The sequence below is a fragment of the Doryrhamphus excisus genome, chromosome 23 (genome assembly GCF_030265055.1).
Source record: "Doryrhamphus excisus isolate RoL2022-K1 chromosome 23, RoL_Dexc_1.0, whole genome shotgun sequence".
NCBI classification, from domain to species: Eukaryota; Metazoa; Chordata; class Actinopteri; order Syngnathiformes; family Syngnathidae; genus Doryrhamphus; species Doryrhamphus excisus.
The window spans coordinates 839218-855988 of record NC_080488.1 but is presented as its reverse complement, the minus strand read 5'-3'; the positions used below and the strand labels follow the sequence as shown (position 1 = coordinate 855988).

The 16771-nt window shown below is 43.9% G+C and overlaps 1 protein-coding gene and 1 long non-coding RNA gene across 3 annotated transcripts in view; one reads left to right on the top strand and one right to left on the bottom strand.

Annotated features, from left to right (window-relative positions):
• klhl4 (kelch-like family member 4) overlaps positions 1–12021 on the top strand; it is a 31780-nt gene extending 19759 nt beyond the window's left edge. For both annotated transcript variants that reach the window (XM_058063758.1, XM_058063757.1), the window contains exons 5-11: positions 3919–4131; positions 4306–4492; positions 4556–4780; positions 6663–6825; positions 8247–8459; positions 9320–9491; positions 10023–12021. In XM_058063758.1, coding sequence (XP_057919741.1) covers positions 3919–4131; positions 4306–4492; positions 4556–4780; positions 6663–6825; positions 8247–8459; positions 9320–9491; positions 10023–10082 — 1233 coding nt within the window. In that variant the 3' untranslated portion in view covers positions 10083–12021. The remainder of the gene's footprint in view (positions 1–3918; positions 4132–4305; positions 4493–4555; positions 4781–6662; positions 6826–8246; positions 8460–9319; positions 9492–10022) is intronic.
• On the bottom strand, positions 11471–14880 carry LOC131110547 (uncharacterized). Its single transcript, XR_009120908.1, has 4 exons — positions 14740–14880; positions 12275–12388; positions 12094–12137; positions 11471–11989 (listed from the first exon to the last, which is right to left on the bottom strand). It is a non-coding gene; the product is annotated as an uncharacterized LOC131110547 (long non-coding RNA).
• Positions 14881–16771: the final 1891 nt, after the last annotated feature.

The following is a 16771-nucleotide window of genomic DNA, read 5'->3' as shown; positions in this document are numbered from 1 at the left end:
CATATGCCGTAAACGCGGGCAGGTTAGCCGCTACAGCATAAACTAAATAACCGGATGGCTTCTTTTATGAGTGAAATGTATACAGTATATATAAGATTTACATTTTTATGAGCAATAAATGGATGGGGTGCTTTATAAAGTCATAAAGAGTACGCAGTAAGCAGTACTGCTTCTCCCTGGGATGTACGCTATAGATACACGTCCATGCACCTCCCACTATAAATTTGCCTGAGTCTGTGATTGACAGCTCATTGTCCAGCTTGTTAGGACGGCCTCGCAGGTGGGAAGACCGACAGGGTGAGGACGAATATCAAGGTCGCAGCACATCAGAGGCAAAGATGGGCTAATTTGGTGGAATGCGGCTCGGGCAAAAATACTCCCGTCTGACAGGTGATACAGCTAGCGCTCATAAATCATACCTGGGGAGAAAACATGGGAACCAGCGTTGAAGACAACCAAGATGTACGCCAAAGGACGTTCTCCTTTGGTGTACATAACACGTGAGACAGACGTAATGCGAAATTTTTGTCCTTACAGATTATTATTGAATTATCAGACTTAAAGTAAAAAAAATCCTAAAAAAAAACTAGCACCCCGCCTCTCGCCCGAAGACAACTGGGATAGGCTCCAGCACCCCCCACGACCCTCATGAGGATAAGCGGTAGAAAATGAATGAATTAATGAAAAAAACTGGGCTGCACGGTGATCAAGTGGTTAGCGCGCAGACCTCACAGCTAGAAGACCCGAGTTCAATTCCACCCTCGACCATCTCTGTGTGGAGTTTGCATGTTCTCCCCGTGCGACCCTCGTAAGGATAAGCGGTAGAAAATGAATGAATGAGTTATCCTCCTGTTTTGTGTGGAAGTGGTAACTTTTTGGCTTCTTATTTTGTCTTTCCCCACCCTCGGCCATCTCTGTGTGGAGTTTGCATGTTCTCCCCGTGCATGCGTGGGTTTTCTCCGGGTACTCTGGTTTCCTCCCACATTCCAAAAACATGCTAGGTTAATTAGCGACTCCAAATTGTCCATAGGTATGAATGCGAGTGTGAATGGTTGTTTGTCTATATGTGCCCTGTGATTGGCTGGCGACCAGTCCAGGGTGTACCCCGCCTTACGCCCGAAGACAGCTGGGATAGGCTCCAGCACCCCCCGCGACCCTCGTGAGGAAAAGCGGTAGAAAATGAATGAATGAATGAACTCTAATACAAATACTTTTCCGACCTCAGCAAATACAAATATACAAGCTAAAATTATACTATATGTACTCTTTATACAGTATATATCCTCCTCCAGCACAATACTACTCATGACGTTCCCATTGACTATCATTCCTCCTTCAGAGGAATTGCCGTTTTGGAATGCTATGTAGGAAAGAGATAAGCGTATGACTGAATATGTTATCCCATTCCGTACGGCCATCCTTTATTTCCAGGCTAGTTACATTCCAATAACCTGTCATCACCTGTAAAGGAACGGAATGAAAGTGTCGCCGTTATTTATATCACCTAATTTTTCCGCTGCAAAATTGTTGACATTCGCATTTGAATAGAAATGGAAAAGTTTCACGCTGTCACTTGATCTAATTTACTTCCATGGCTGCCAGTAAGAGATACCACGTAGCTGAACATTGATTAGCAGAAAACGCCATTTGTGTGTATTTGTGAGAGCAATATTTGCGTTGGATTAAGATTCATAGGCATGCCTGTCAGATAAGGTCGGGGCCGGCCGTGCGGGAGTGACGGCGTGGGGCGAGCGTTATCTCCTAAAGGACATCTGCTGCAGCCTGTTTACAAAGGCTGCTTCCAGGATCGGGAGGTTAATCTAATCATCAAACTGCACAGGATGGCTCAACTTCCTCTTCCATGGTTTCGCCGGCGAGCACAAAGAGCCGGGGGCTTCCTGCTCGTCTGACCCCCGATGTAGCGGTGGAGAGAGTTTGGTTTTTAATTACAAGTTGGGTTTTTTTTTTTTCTACCTCATTTGACAAATTCTGGATTAATTGCTTCCTGTTGCATGCATCTCGGCTTGATTAGCATTAAGGTGATTAGGCTAACGGGAGGCGTTTATGGGCATATCGAAGGGTGATTAAACAGTGAGCGAGTGGTCAGGCCAAGCAGGGAATGAAGGCATTGAAGGTTTTTGTACGACTCACAATAATTTAGGAACGTTTCAGATACATTTCAAGGTGAACCCAAAATGTACTACAAGTACTACAGGTCAACTTGAGGTATACTCGAATGTGTCCAGCGTGTTCAATACTTCATTTTGGCCTTTTGTATGGAGTTGTGGGCTCCTATAGAGCAGCTACACTCCATAACCCACAAGGAAAGCTTTCTAGATCTTCCACAATCTGCACCTAGTCCAGCTTTATTTTTTTGGCTTTTCCAAAACTTTAATTAATTAAATTAATTCTCCAAATAATTTGACTTTATTCATGCATCACTGCAACTTTTCCCCAAAAATTCCATGTTGTTTTTTTTGTTTTACTCTTACGATGTTAAAATATATTTATATTATATTTATTAAATATATTATATTTATTTTTTATATATATTATATTTATTAAATATATTATATTTATTTTATATATATATTATATATATTATATTTATTTCATATATTTAATATATTTTATATATATATATATATATATATATATATATATATATAATATTTTTTCTTTAGCATTTCAACTTTCAATTATGCTACTGAAATGATATTTTTCCTCATATATGACCATGTAATGCTTGTAAAATTAAGACTTTTCTTGTTATATTGCAACTTTTTTTGGTATAATTAGCGCTGATTTCTCCTTTTTTGCTGTTGTTGGGTTTGGTGTTTTTTTTTTATTTTTTGTCATTTTTATTTTTTGAATGTGCCACAGGCTGATAAAAAAAACAGCCTTGGACCTTCCCAAAGTACTACTTAGATACTTACAGTAAACAAAACAAAACATCAACTAGCCGAGGTAACAAAAATCCCAGCTTAATTACTTTTTAGCGGGAGGTTGAATCGATGCTCATCCACTCCCGCCGCTCTCGTTTTCCCCACCAGTGGGTTTGCCAGCGTGTGAAATCACCTCCTTTCAGATCGTTATGAAACAAACGCCGCCGAGCTTTCAATCTTCTCGTCAGAGTAAGTAATTACAACTAACTGGTCCGAAAGCATCGTCAAAGAGTCCCTCCATCAAGTGTAACCACAAGTGATCAATGCACGTCCCTCTTTTCATTAGCGCCCGTGGCATTTAGCCCCCAAACCGACGGATGTGAGCGACAGGCTGTAATCTGGACGTTGATGATCAATAGAGTGCTTGTTTTAGATCATTGTTGAGCATCCGCCAAAGCAGCTTCATAATGAAGGCTTTGTTCACAAATCCTGCTGTTCTTGGTCTGTGCTTGCAGGCCTCGCTCCTGGTGATAAGATAATGCAAGGGGGGCACCGAGGGGGGGGTGTTTTATATCGCATCATCTCTAATGGAAGTGCCCAGAGAGATAGTGTCCTTGAAGAGGTTGCCATCCAGTGCAGGACAGTAAATGGAAGATCAATCTTTAGGAGGGCCGTAGTGAAGATCTCCCACACCCAAACTGGAGGCGGCGTGATGATAATGCAGAGCCTTTGGGCGGCTCGTTAAAGAGGCTTATAAAAACCTTAATGGTGTCATGTAGGATCAGCAGCAAAAATGCTTTGTAAGCTGATGAAGACGTGTTTCCTGCAGCCCGGACCGTTTGATTTAATAAGCTCGGAGACGTTTATATCTGCTCCTGTAGAACCTGGAGTGCTGGAGCATAAGTCACCGCTGTTATGTTGAAGACCGTAGAACTCCTCCTTGTGGTTTCATGCCATTAAAACAGATCCACAGTCCCAGGCGGCCAATGACTGATCATTATCTGTCCTCTTGGCGTCTCCTCTGCATCGCCAGGAGAACTTCCTGGAGGTCATTCAGAACCAGGAGTTCTTGCTGCTCCCCACTGCCGAGATTGTTAAGCTGCTGTCCAGCGATGACATCAACGTGCCCGACGAGGAGACCATCTTCCAGGCTCTGATGATGTGGGTGAGGTACGACGTCCAGAACCGGCAACAGGATCTCGGAGTTCTTCTCTCTTACATCCGGCTGCCTCTTCTTCCTCCACAGGTGACAAAGCATCTTCTTACTTTCTGGTATGATTTTGGTTCCGAGGTAATAATAATTAAAATACATAAAATAAGCGAGAAGGTGCTGGACTGGATCTCATTAGACCGTCGTATGTGACGTCATACCGTATTTATTGTTGGCGTTAGAAATATTCTTAAACGTTTTCAACAACAGCTCATTGCAGACCTGGAAAACAACAAGATGTTCTCCGATGATCTGGAATGCCAAAAACTCCTGATGGAGGCCATGAAGTACCATCTTCTGCCTGAACGCCGTCCCATGTTCCAAAGCCCAAGAACCAAACCCAGAAAGTCCACAGTGGGGGCCCTGTATGCGGTAGGAGGGATGGATGCCACCAAAGGTAGTCGTCCTCCACAGCAGATGTCCTAGTACAACCAACCTGAAGTACGATGTATGCATTCAGGTTCTACCACCATCGAGAAGTATGACCTGAGGACCAACACCTGGGTCCCGGTCGGCGTAATGAACGGACGCCGGCTACAGTTCGGCGTGGCCGTGATCGACAACAAGTTGTATGTGGTCGGTGGACGAGATGGACTCAAGACGTCCAACATGGTGGAGTGTTATAATCCGGTCAACAAGGTGTGGTCCACCATGCCCCCCATGTCAACACACCGGCACGGACTTGGTGAGTGGACTTAGACCTAAGTCTGTCTATCTATCATCCAGAGGCATTTTAATGACTTTGGACTCGGCTTGACAATATCGTCAAAGACTTGCAACTCAACTTGGACTTTGACATCAATGACTCGGGACTTTAGCCTGATGACTTGAAAATACTTGAGCTTTTCCGAGAATGTGTTGAGATGTACGGTCATCCGTTGGTCAAACATCATTTACAAGAAGAAAGGGTTTCAAACAGAGTGGGGAGAGGGACAATGTAAGAAACCACAAACTTACCACTTCCACATGGAATGGGAGGAGAACATTTTTCCACTCTGCATCCATGGTTGGCTACATCCGAATGCAAGGTAAGCTAATGCTTGTTGACATGTTAGCTCCCATCAACTTGTACTGAATGGGGTCGGTGGTGAATGCACAGTCCTCTCATGCTGTGTGGAAGTGGTCCATTTCTGGACACTGACTTTGGCCTTCCTCACTCAGATTCTAACTTAAGAATAAATCAATTGGAGGCTAGCTAGTGAGCTCAACCTGTCTTGTCTTGGCTCGAGACCTGATTTGAGATTAAAGACGTACTTTAAAGTGACTTGCGGGTTCACCTCTGACATCAGTAAGGGACTTGTCATCTTGGAGGTATGCTCGGGCTCGTTATTTGTTGGAAAAGGGGGGAGGTCAGACTGTGTTTGACAGTGTCACATGTTGGAATTCATGTTTCCATCAAAGAACTGCAATACACACCGTGCAGGCAGCACTCGTGCAGCCCCAGGCCACGATGCTGTCACAGCCATGCTTGACTTTAGGCCATCTACTCCAAAAGATGGACGTTCATGAATGTTTCGCTCATCAAAGCTCCAAATGTACACTCTTCTTTCAACCACTTCGGCCTTTTGCCAGAACGCGAGTTAAAGAAATATTTGCAGGATGCGGCTCCGAGCGAGCTATGCTAGCATGCCGTGTACAAGAAATGACACATTGCTTTTGAGATACACCTTTCATACTTCCCGTTTCTCCGATCAAAGCGTGGCGGACTGCGCTGGCCCTCCTCACGCCCTCCCCTGCCCAAACAAATCTCACATCGGCAGCGTTTTGATTCACAGTTGAAAGAGGTCTGAGGAACACAACATCAAGATCTCGTCAAAGCATCCGGCTCCGTGTGGTCGGGGGGGGGGGGGGGGGGGGCTTCGGCGAGCCAGAGCCAGATCACCTGTGTTGTCTCTCATGTTTGCTTGGGCTCAGATATCTTTCTGCTGTGATGTGCCGCACATATTTCCCGTCCAAATAGAAATGTTTACCAGCGCTGCCCGCCGCCTGCCGTGCGCATTGTGGCTGAAGACAAGAAAAAACATTTATTTTGCTCTCTGAAAAACAACACTTTGGTCATGGAAGACCGCCTCACTCCGAGACTCCGAGTTTCTTGGTGACGGTGTTGACATGATTCCGACCTCACTAAATCTCCAGCAAAAACCACCGACTCCAAAACTGCAATCTGCTGCGTCACGTCAGACTACAAAACATTTCAAGGCAATTATGTTCCGTTTAAAACGATGCGGTCGCTTGTAATTCGGTATTTATGTGTTGTTGTGGTGTATTGTGTGGTCTACTGCTGACGTGTGCTACGTTACGGTGGAGTAGCAGGAGCTGAAAAATGTTAATAGTCATAGTAACAACATGAAAGCGTTGCCACAAAAGCAGTTGCAATAATAAAAAAACATCATTTCAATATATTGTGGCTTCAGGCAGCCATATTAATATGTAATATTAGAAAAGCAATAGTTTGCAACGCATAAACTAGATAGCAACGTTGCATTCATGCAGCGTGTGGCCTCTGCCAGACAATGAAAGCCTGTACTGGAAGTATGGCGTCACCACAGCGTGTGTTTGCGTTGCAGGTATCGCGGTGCTGGAGGGCCCCATGTACGCCGTAGGCGGCCATGACGGATGGAGCTATCTCAACACAGTGGAGCGCTGGGACCCGCAGGCCCGGCAGTGGAACTACGTGGCCAGTATGTCGACGCCGCGGAGCACCATGGGAGTCACCGCGCTCAACGGGAAGTAAGTTGTTTGACCTTTTCTGACCCCCGTCGGCGGGTCCGTGCATGGCTAAATGCTAGCTATGCAGTATGGAAGGGAAAAACTTCCTGACCATCTGCTGCTTTGTTTTCCAGCCTGGGGATAAAATCTATGGAAAATAGGAGGCCATAACTGACAGTTGATAGAATAAAGAAAACAAAAACACGCCAGAGCTGGAATGTGCTTGCAGTGAAACGCTACATTGTATCATCACGTATCATCTGGTACTGCATCATCATTATCAGTCAGTTACTTTGCACATCTCCGATCCGACCACTGTCAAAGAATAAATAAGAAGGCTGGAATGTACTGGTTTGGAATGTTGCGAGCACTCATGATGTCATGCGTAGCAGGAATGTGAGCGTGCATTATCATCGGCATAGTTGCACAACTTCAAGCTCACTCTTGAAGAGAAACTGGAGCAACAACTTAGTTGTGTGATATTTTGAACACCGAGTTTGCTGTGATAAGCGAATTTCTGCAAAGTAGGATTCCTTTCTTTTAGAGATGAAATATTTTGAAATGAAATATTTTAGAGATTAAATAATATAGCCAGAGCATTGAAAACCTGCTCACAACCTTCTAAATATGGTTTTTAACATTGGTAGAGACCTATGGACATGGACTAACACCCCTATAGTTTTACCTTTACACTTCTATCACTTCTTTTTGACAATTCTATGCTTGAAAATGCTTAATTTAGGTAAAAAAAAAATGCATGCATATTTTTTCACGACCCCGCCTCTCACCTGAAGTCAGCTGGGATAGACTCCAGCATGCCCCCACGACCCTAGGGAGGATAAGTGGCAGAGCAGATGGACATACTAATGATAAGCTGCATGATGTATTGATGAAAAAGCGTGATAGAGACAAGTTTCAATAAGTCTTATGAAGCTTATTTGACATAGCTACTTGTCCAACATAACAGATGCCATTGATCACGTCCGGACCCCCGAAGGGAAAAGACGAAAGAGAAAGAAGAAGAAAAGTACTTGTTAAATTACTGCTTTTCGTTTTTGCCGTTTTAGTTTTCATGTTACATTTTAAGAATGCGCCGCGGGCCAAAAATAAAAAAAGAGGGCTCCAAATGGCCCCCAGGCCGCACATTGGACAGCCCTGATGTAAGGAGAGCGCTCTCATCCTAATTTGAGCGCTGAAGGGGAGGAAGGCTGCTGCTAGGCTGCTAGGCTGCTAGGCTGCTAGGCTGCTAGGCTGCATCCACAACAGTCTTAGTTATTTCTGCATCTAGGTCAAAACAGACAAGGAAGGAGTCTTCTCAGTCCCTGCTGCCTTGCTGCCTTGCTGCCTTGCTGCCGGGCCTTTGAGCGCCACTCTCTTAAAGACATTTCAAGGAAGAAGTGTCACTCCCGGTTGGATCTGAACTGTTCTGCGTGTGTCGGCAGGTTGTTTGCAGTCGGAGGCCGAGACGGCAGCTCCTGCCTGAGGTCCATGGAGTGCTTCGACCCTCACACCAACAAATGGAGCATGTGCGCCTCCATGAACAAGCGGCGAGGAGGGGTGGGCGTGGCCACGTACAACAACTTCCTGTATGCCGTGGGAGGACACGACGCCCCCGCCTCCAACCACTGTTCCCGGCTCTCGGATTGTGTTGAGAGGTGGGAGAAATGATTTTCCTCAGGGGAGCGTACACAAAGAAATGTTATGCAAGCAAACTTTGGGATTTCCTCCAAGGACCGTGGGTGTGGACGCTGTTGACTTTGCTCGTTAGAACAATAGATCATGTGTGCCCTCAGACCCAGGACTCCAGCTCATAGGTTCCATCAGGTGAATCATTTCAAGGCGTCTAGTGCCATCTGGTGGCCACACTACACATGACAGTAGAGCCAAAGTACCTTGTCTCCATAGAACTCCATCTCCATCTCACCACATCTCAGATACAGTGCTGTCCTTAAAGATTCACTCATTTAGCCTCTGACAAATAAACAAGGCACAGCAGCCACCGTGGTTCCAGGCGGTTCCACGACCATCACAAAGGTGACACCGCCCAAATAACCATCCACTGCGTCCCAATGACCTTCATTTGACTACCTATCTACTGGATCTTGAACCAAGTTCTGATACCAGTGTTTGTCCCACCAAGTATTTGAGCATGAACTAATGAGGCCTGCTCAGGTGAGACGTGAAACGTCTTCTAAGACAACCTGAAGAGTCAATTTGGCACTCAATCGGCGTCTGCAACATAGCGTACAGTCAGGCCTCAAACCCAGAAGCCATCAGTTATTACCATAATGCTCATTTCCGTCATCTGCACGGTGGTCATCAACATGAATCCGGCTCTCCTTGGAGCCATCATGAAGCAGCCAGATGCTCCTCCAAGAGCTCCAGCAGTATGTGCTGAAAGTCAATTCCCATTAGTGAGCGCTGAGGCATCTGTGATTAAAGTGGCCAATGAGGAGTTGCTGAGTCACGACTGAGACTGTTCTATCTGAAGACACGTGCTTGACTATCGTTCCAGGTACGACCCTAAGACGGACACGTGGACCACGGTGTCCTCCCTCAGCATTCCTCGGGACGCGGTGGGCATTTGCCTGCTGGGAGACAGACTGTACGCTGTGGGCGGATATGACGGACAATCCTACCTGAACACCGTTGAGTCATACGACGCACAGAACAACGACTGGACAGAGGTACCAGGGGTCCTACTCCGCACCCACGCAGTAGCAACATTCAGTGCCTGGATTTATTTTAGGATGTGCAGTGAAGCCTGCTTTACTTTATGTTACTTTTACATTACTAGTTACTTTGTTGGATTATATTTTGACTTTATTCTTGTAGAATTCCTGCTGAGTTTTTTGGGTTTTCTTGTCCCATGATATTTTTAGAATGTGCTGCAGGCCACAAATGGACGCACTTTGAACAGCTTGGTGTTAGCACATCATTAAAAGGGACAAGAAGGGGCCTTTAACGTGGTCTTTGCTATGTAACTACCAACCAAGATGCTTGTTAAACGTTCAATCCAGTGAACGAGTCCCAGTCTCTGGGATTCTCAGGGAAGTGTGGCAACCAAATTCCTGTTGAGCCAAAGTTGAATGATTTAGTTATTTCCTTGTTCCCATTTAATCTTTTTGCTGTCACGCTTGCGGCAGTTTAGGATTTTTTGGAATCCCTGATGAGAGGCTGCGTGTTAACCTTTTTTTTTTTCCTTGTTTTTCCTGCAGGAGGTCCCTCTCAACATCGGCAGGGCAGGTGCCTGCGTGGTGGTGGTGAAACTGCCTTGAGCGCTTTGTGTCCCACGCCTGCATGCTACAAACAAACCAAGAGGAGAGGACAAACAAAACAACAAGGACGCGTCCTTTGAGAGACCCTTTGTTTTTTGGTTTCTGTTTTTTTTTTTTTTATCCCTTCAGCTTTCCCAGATTTTTGCGAGGAGAAAAACACGAGCGAGGCCTCTCCCCCACCATTAGCCCACTGGGGAGGACCCGCTCCCAAACTGGAATGTGCATTCTTGACATTCTCAACCGATCAAGAATTTTTACAGACTTGGCGAAGCTGCAGCGAATGCGTGCCAGGAGGGTGAAATATGGCTTTGTTATTCTGCTTTTACACAATCTCTCTACGTCAAATGAACCGACAACACCTTTGTACAACAGCGTTTTCCTAGAGGTGCCATTTCAAACGCTCGTTTTTTGGGCTCATTTTTCCATTTCCAGCCACTCAAACAAACACGTCACTGTGAACAATGACCAGGTGAAAAATGTAATCAAGCTTTTTGTTGAATAACATGACACAATGAAATGTTTCTTACGGAGCTTGTAGCGTGACACAACACCAAAGTCATCTGCTTATCGTCGGACGTGTGAAAAAAGGCATTCGATGAAGCTTTACAGAATTGTGAATTACAAAAGATATATCATATTGATATGTCACATCGCTACGTTGGTGTCCAAGCTCAGATCCTTCCTACGTGCAATAGAGCAGCGAATGTATGATTGGATTTTACTGTAGTGGGCTATATAATCATGTTTACTGTGTGTTCTGTACATGGCGCCTAGCGCCACGTTAATGATTGTCGCATATTATCCACCGTTATCGTGTACAACATCCAACCATGTGGTCACTCATGGAAGTTTCCATTACAGTTTTTGATATATTCTGCTCATAAATGTATCTTAACAACAATCTGTCATCTTTTTGCAGTGGAATCATCTTTTTGTCCAGCACAGGGGTGTCCAAAGTGCAGCCCTGGGGCCATTATGAAAATTACATTAAGCAAGATTAAGAAGAAAGTTGCAATATTTGGGAGAAAAAACTGCAAAAATGAAGGGAAATGGGCAAAGAGCAAAGCTGGTATTAATATTAGGCTTAACATTCTACATTTAGCTTAGCATTTCTACATGTTGGATTACAGTTGATCCAGTGGGCACTTAGATCCTTTCATGCGTCACTGTGTGGCCCTCCCTGGATGGTTTGGACACCCCTGGTATGTTAGCCCCGAGATAAAATGCTCCGTTTGAAGAGCAGGGTGTTATTCTTTAAGCTACCATTCCAGCAATGTTCCTCACACTTTTTTACTTTATCAAACGTGAGCTTCTCATCAGAAGACTGAAGACCCAACTGCTCCTGCTTATCTTTGCCCCCCCCCCCCCCATCATTATTTGCCCTCCAAATGGATTTCAGAGCTCCTCTGCAAACAACCTTCTGGAGATTGTTGGAAATGGATTTTGCATACAAAATACTTGACTCGTGTCAACAAAGAATATGTAAATGTTTTATAAAACACACAAGAGAAGACAGCTCATTGTCACAAACCACGGCTCCACTGCTGTCTATCATTTCTATCGATTATCATTGTCATATCGCACAAGAGGATGATTATAAATGTTCACCTGACGTTACCTTGTCTGTGTTTTTCAGTCCAATGAGTTGAGAAGATACAGGTCCCAGATACAGTATGTCCCGTGTGGGATGACTTCTTCGGAGCTCAGCCCTAGAGATTGTTTTCCCTCAAAATCTCATTTCAATTTTCATGTGCATTGGTGCAATTACTTCATTGTACATCATATAATCATGCTTTTCTAACACTGTATACAAGGAAAATAAAACCATCCTTGGTGTCCCCGAGTACCACTAGATGGAGCCCACGTCCCACCACTGGTACTGGTACCACAGTTTGAGAATCGATGCCCTGGACCACAATCACATTGAAGCTCATTTTAGTCATTCATAGAATAAAATAAAATGCTTCTTTGCAATCAATTGCTTTTTCAAAAAGGAAATGTTAAGACTCACTCCCGTTTCTTCTTTTGACATTTTGTGGCTTTACTTGGCACCTCCTGAACATCAAGGAACAAAATGTAAATTCTTGCCGTCTTTCAACTGGTCTTAAAGTTCAGAAACACCAAAACAACCAAAGATCAAATGTAAAACAGAAATATAGAATGAAGACTTGGCCAGAACATTAGGTACACACCTAGTTAGGTACACTGAAGCCCATCCGTCCATCTTGCCGGCCGTGTTGGTCACAGTAGCGTTGTGGGGGTATGCTGGAGCCTGGACTGGGTGCCAGCCAATGGCAGGGCGGGGGCTGAAAAGCACACAATAAAATATTTTAGCAAAATTGGTTGGAAAACATGGCTACCATGAAGGCAAGTGCATTGCATGGGGCGTGGGGTGGGACGACCCTGGACACAAGTCACTGAGTGTTTGTCCAATCGTGATAAAAGTCTAAGGATACTGGATCACATGTCTGCTAGCACGCCTTTCGCAAAATTGTGACCATAACCGAAATGTAGGATGAAGTTAAAACGTGCATCATATAGTGACTGCCCCGCTATACATACAAATGGATGTACTGGATTCACGTACCGTCCCAGCTCATGCTCCTTCATGGCTAATAATCATAGCATATATGATCAATAGAGGGTGCTGTTGCACCACAGAGGCCCCACTGGCGCTCAGCATCTTCTAACACGCTCTCCACTCTTTAAAATAACCGCCAAGTGACATTAAAGGAAGCAGAGAAGGAATACTTGAGCTAATAACCCTGCAGAATGATTAAGACGTGATGATGACGGCAAATGGGATCCTGAGGTGTCTTCGCTTTTCTTTCAAACGAACATCTTGCCGGGGGTTTAAGAAGAAGAAGAAGAAGAAGCCTGCGAAACCGGAAAGATGATTCGTCAGGTTTTAAAGGGATTGTGGTATCACACATGAACAATCGTGTGTAATTGCATGACAAAAGCAGACAGATTGTTCTATTTTGGAGCTCTGAGCACAGACTTTTCTCTTTTGTCTCCGTTTGTTTATTTTGTGTGACAGGAGCTGCAGAGATGAAAGTTGACGTGACAAACAGGCAGAGAGAATTGTGAGCTGTTTTATATTAATAGCTGGTCTCGTGAGCTAGTATATTTATAAGGCATATTTCAACCTTTAAATCATTGTTACGTGATCTGTGGTGGGACACTACAATAATAGCACGAATGACCATTATTGTGTTTTATTTCATTAAATCCTTTATTTAAGGGAAATCATCTTTGAAGGAGGTTGTTTGGTGAGAAAAACTGGAAATGGTGAAATTTAAACATGGCTGCACAAGTGTAAAAAGAAGTTAACCACTGCATATAAAACTACTCCCTTATGCACGTATGTGTCAGGCTTTTCAGCATAGGTAACCATACGATTAGCCATACGATTTTAAAAAAATATGGTGATATCTTAGTCTGGTATGTCTTATTTGCTCGGATTACATCTACTACAGCGGGCCATGCAAATGTAAGGTGACTATAGGGGTGTTAGGCCATGTATGGAGGGCTCTGATAATGACACAAAGCATATTTACAAGGTCTTGTATGCCAAACCTATGAAAATGTTCCAGTTAGTAATATTGAATCCTGCTTTTTTCACATTGTTTTCTGCATGTAAAACTATAATAATTCTGTATAAAATATAATATATTTCTGTCAGTAGTTATGCGTGTCTCGGAGTAATTCATTGGATTCATAATACTTCCTCTGGGAAAAATGTCCTTGGTTTGGGTTGATCTCTACTGGACATAAAAGTAAAACACTGGATGAGCTCAAATCCTAACCACAAGATTTGCTGACGCTGTGCACAGAAACACGCACAATGACGATTTGACCTGTTTTTGTGTGATTTTAGAGGCATACAATAATCTAAAAGCACTCTAAAAAAATCCTGGGGGGGAAAAGGGTTTCTATGTCAGAAAAAAGAAAGTGCATGTAAGGGATCATTATCACTGCAGGGACAAAAGACAAAGGAGATCCTTCTTACAAGCGCTCCAACAAACTGTCAACATCCAAAAAGATTTTCTTGTCATGCCAACTTAAATAAAGCCATTAACGCAGCACTTTTGATGTCTTGCAAAAGAAAAAAAAACGCTCTTGTTGGCTGACGGCAAATCAACTTTATGCTCCCATTTTTTGTTTTTGTGTGGGGATAAGACAAATGAAGAACACAAATGCATGCTTCTGTTTTGCCAAATACTGAGACTGGATCATCATCCTGAGTCAGAAGGACGTCTAGCCTTAAAGCCAGCGGTTTTATAAGTTAACATGCAAAGGCTGGCTGTGCTATCCTCACAGCTTGGGGCTGTATGAGGCTACACAGCCTGCCAACCAATACATAAAACTCCGTACAAAAGGCTTACTTTTCTCGCTGTGACGTGCGTGTATGCGGGCGGTAACTGTAACATACATGTACAATGGACATTTGATAAGCTAACACAAGTAGCTAGCCAAAACACAAGTGATATATCACTACCAGCACCACGCCATCCGGTTTACAAACAAAAGTTAGCATCACGAAACATTTGTGATGGCTACTTTCAGTGCGCTGTAAACATTAATACTCATAAAGACGAAAGTTCCCCAAGCCTTAAACCTTTTTAGAGCAAATGCGGAGTGTTAACTAGCTTACCCAGACTTGGCTTCTGGCGTTGCTAGCTTGCACCGGGAGAGTCGAAACATCGAAGATTGTCTCGGGGGAAGAAGAGCACTCACTCTTGCTGTGACAGAAACAATCCTTTTTGGAGAGAAGGTCTGGCTTTAACTTTTTTAACCATAGTTTTACTTAAAAAAACATACATTTTAAACTTACTTATGAACTCTGAACTTGTTTAACACTTTATTACATGAAAGACAGAACAGTTATCAAAAGCTGTGTGATACCAGAGTTTGATTCCAACCATACTGAGCAACAATCAGGCTGATATCGGCCATACGGATGCAATACCGCCACCGTGTGGATGTTATCCTAAAGTGTGTGTTATATTTGAAAATGCTGTTTCACATTATAGTGTAGAGAACACAAAACATTTAATTCATTTATTGATTAAATTAATAAATAACGACATACATGTAACTTTTACATTTAAATAAATCAATAATGTAATAATTCATATAAGCAATTCATTTATTTTTTGGACATGTCAAGTGTATGGAACATTGAAGTAGGGGGTGATTTACAGTATAGCCAAGCTAATAAAAAACAACAGAAAAACTGATGACAAAATCCTAGGAATATGAAAGTGATATTTTACACAATAAAAGTACAATAAAGTAAAACAAAAAAATGAAAATCAATGTATTGGGAACTTTTATGACACAGTTCCCACATGGCTTTTCCCTTCAGGGGGCGCCACAGCAATCAATGGCCTCCATCCAACCCTGTCTTTTTTTCAACAGACAAAAACGTTGACCTCAAATGACACAAGTATCAAAAGTATCGATATTTTGATTTGCAAATCGATTCCGAGCATGAACAGCTGGTATCGGAAGTATTGATATTTCAGTATCGATTCGCACATCGTAACCGCAGAGTAGAGCCATTGGGCGTTAACCCCCTCCTCCCACCCTTCCCGCTCGGAAGCCTGCCTCCATTTAATGATAGCGGAATTTGCTGTCATCTCATTATCTTTGAAGAGGGGAAAGATCCCCCCCCCCAGCCCCCGCCCCCCCGTGCGAGCGGGCACCGTGTCTCTTGCCATCAGATGGGTCTTGGGATCGCTGAAGCGAGTTCTCATCTCATTACGTTGAGTGAGAGATATCAGACACGTCCCATCTGCCCCGAAGCCTTCCGCGTCATGCTTGAGCCACGGAGGCGCCGCATGCCGCCCATCTGCAGCCGGCTGGCGCGGGCGGGTACCGGGCACAGGCTGGGACGTTAAATCACTGCATGGTTAAAGTCGCCGTGAGTGAGAGGAGAATGTCTAATTGTGGGTGGTAATGTGGAAATGCTAGTTCTTCTCTTTTAGAAAACGGACAAATAATGAAAGTACACAGAGTATACAGTATATAGCAGTTGCCTCTTCCAGTATTTTTCCATCAGTCACATCTCACTGTGTACCTGTGATTGTGCTGTGTGAGTGTCAAGGAGGCCTTTTAACCTGGGCTCACACTGGATCCGGTCCTGATCCAATCCGTCTCTGGCTGCAGCTAACTAGCGATAACTAGCCTTGTATACAGGAAGTTCTTGTAAACAATAGCCGTATTTACCTGCACAGTCACAGCCTTTTGACTATATATATATCAAGTATAAAAAAAACAACTTTTTAAATATTTATGATTATTACAATGACACAACAATAATAAAAGCTGTCTTCATTGAAGATGGACGCTTGGCTTCGTCTGGCGTTTTGTGAGGTCAACTGGTCAACTCCTTCGTACCCGAGTATGACGAAAGGGCTGTAATGTGTTCAAGACAATAAACGGGGAGTTCGTTTCGGTGTGAGTCCAACTTCACGCACCCCATTCCGCTCCCCCCGTCCCCCCGTTCTCCCCCGCAGCCAATGGCTGGGAGGCTTTTCTGTTTCCTCCTTACAAATGAAAATAGAACAAAATTTCCCCCCTCCCTGTCTGTGGTTCCTCCCAATTTTCCAATTTGCAAATCCTCCCCGAGGGCACAGAAAGCGCACAGACAGCGAACATATTCCAGAATCTGATGCAATGTC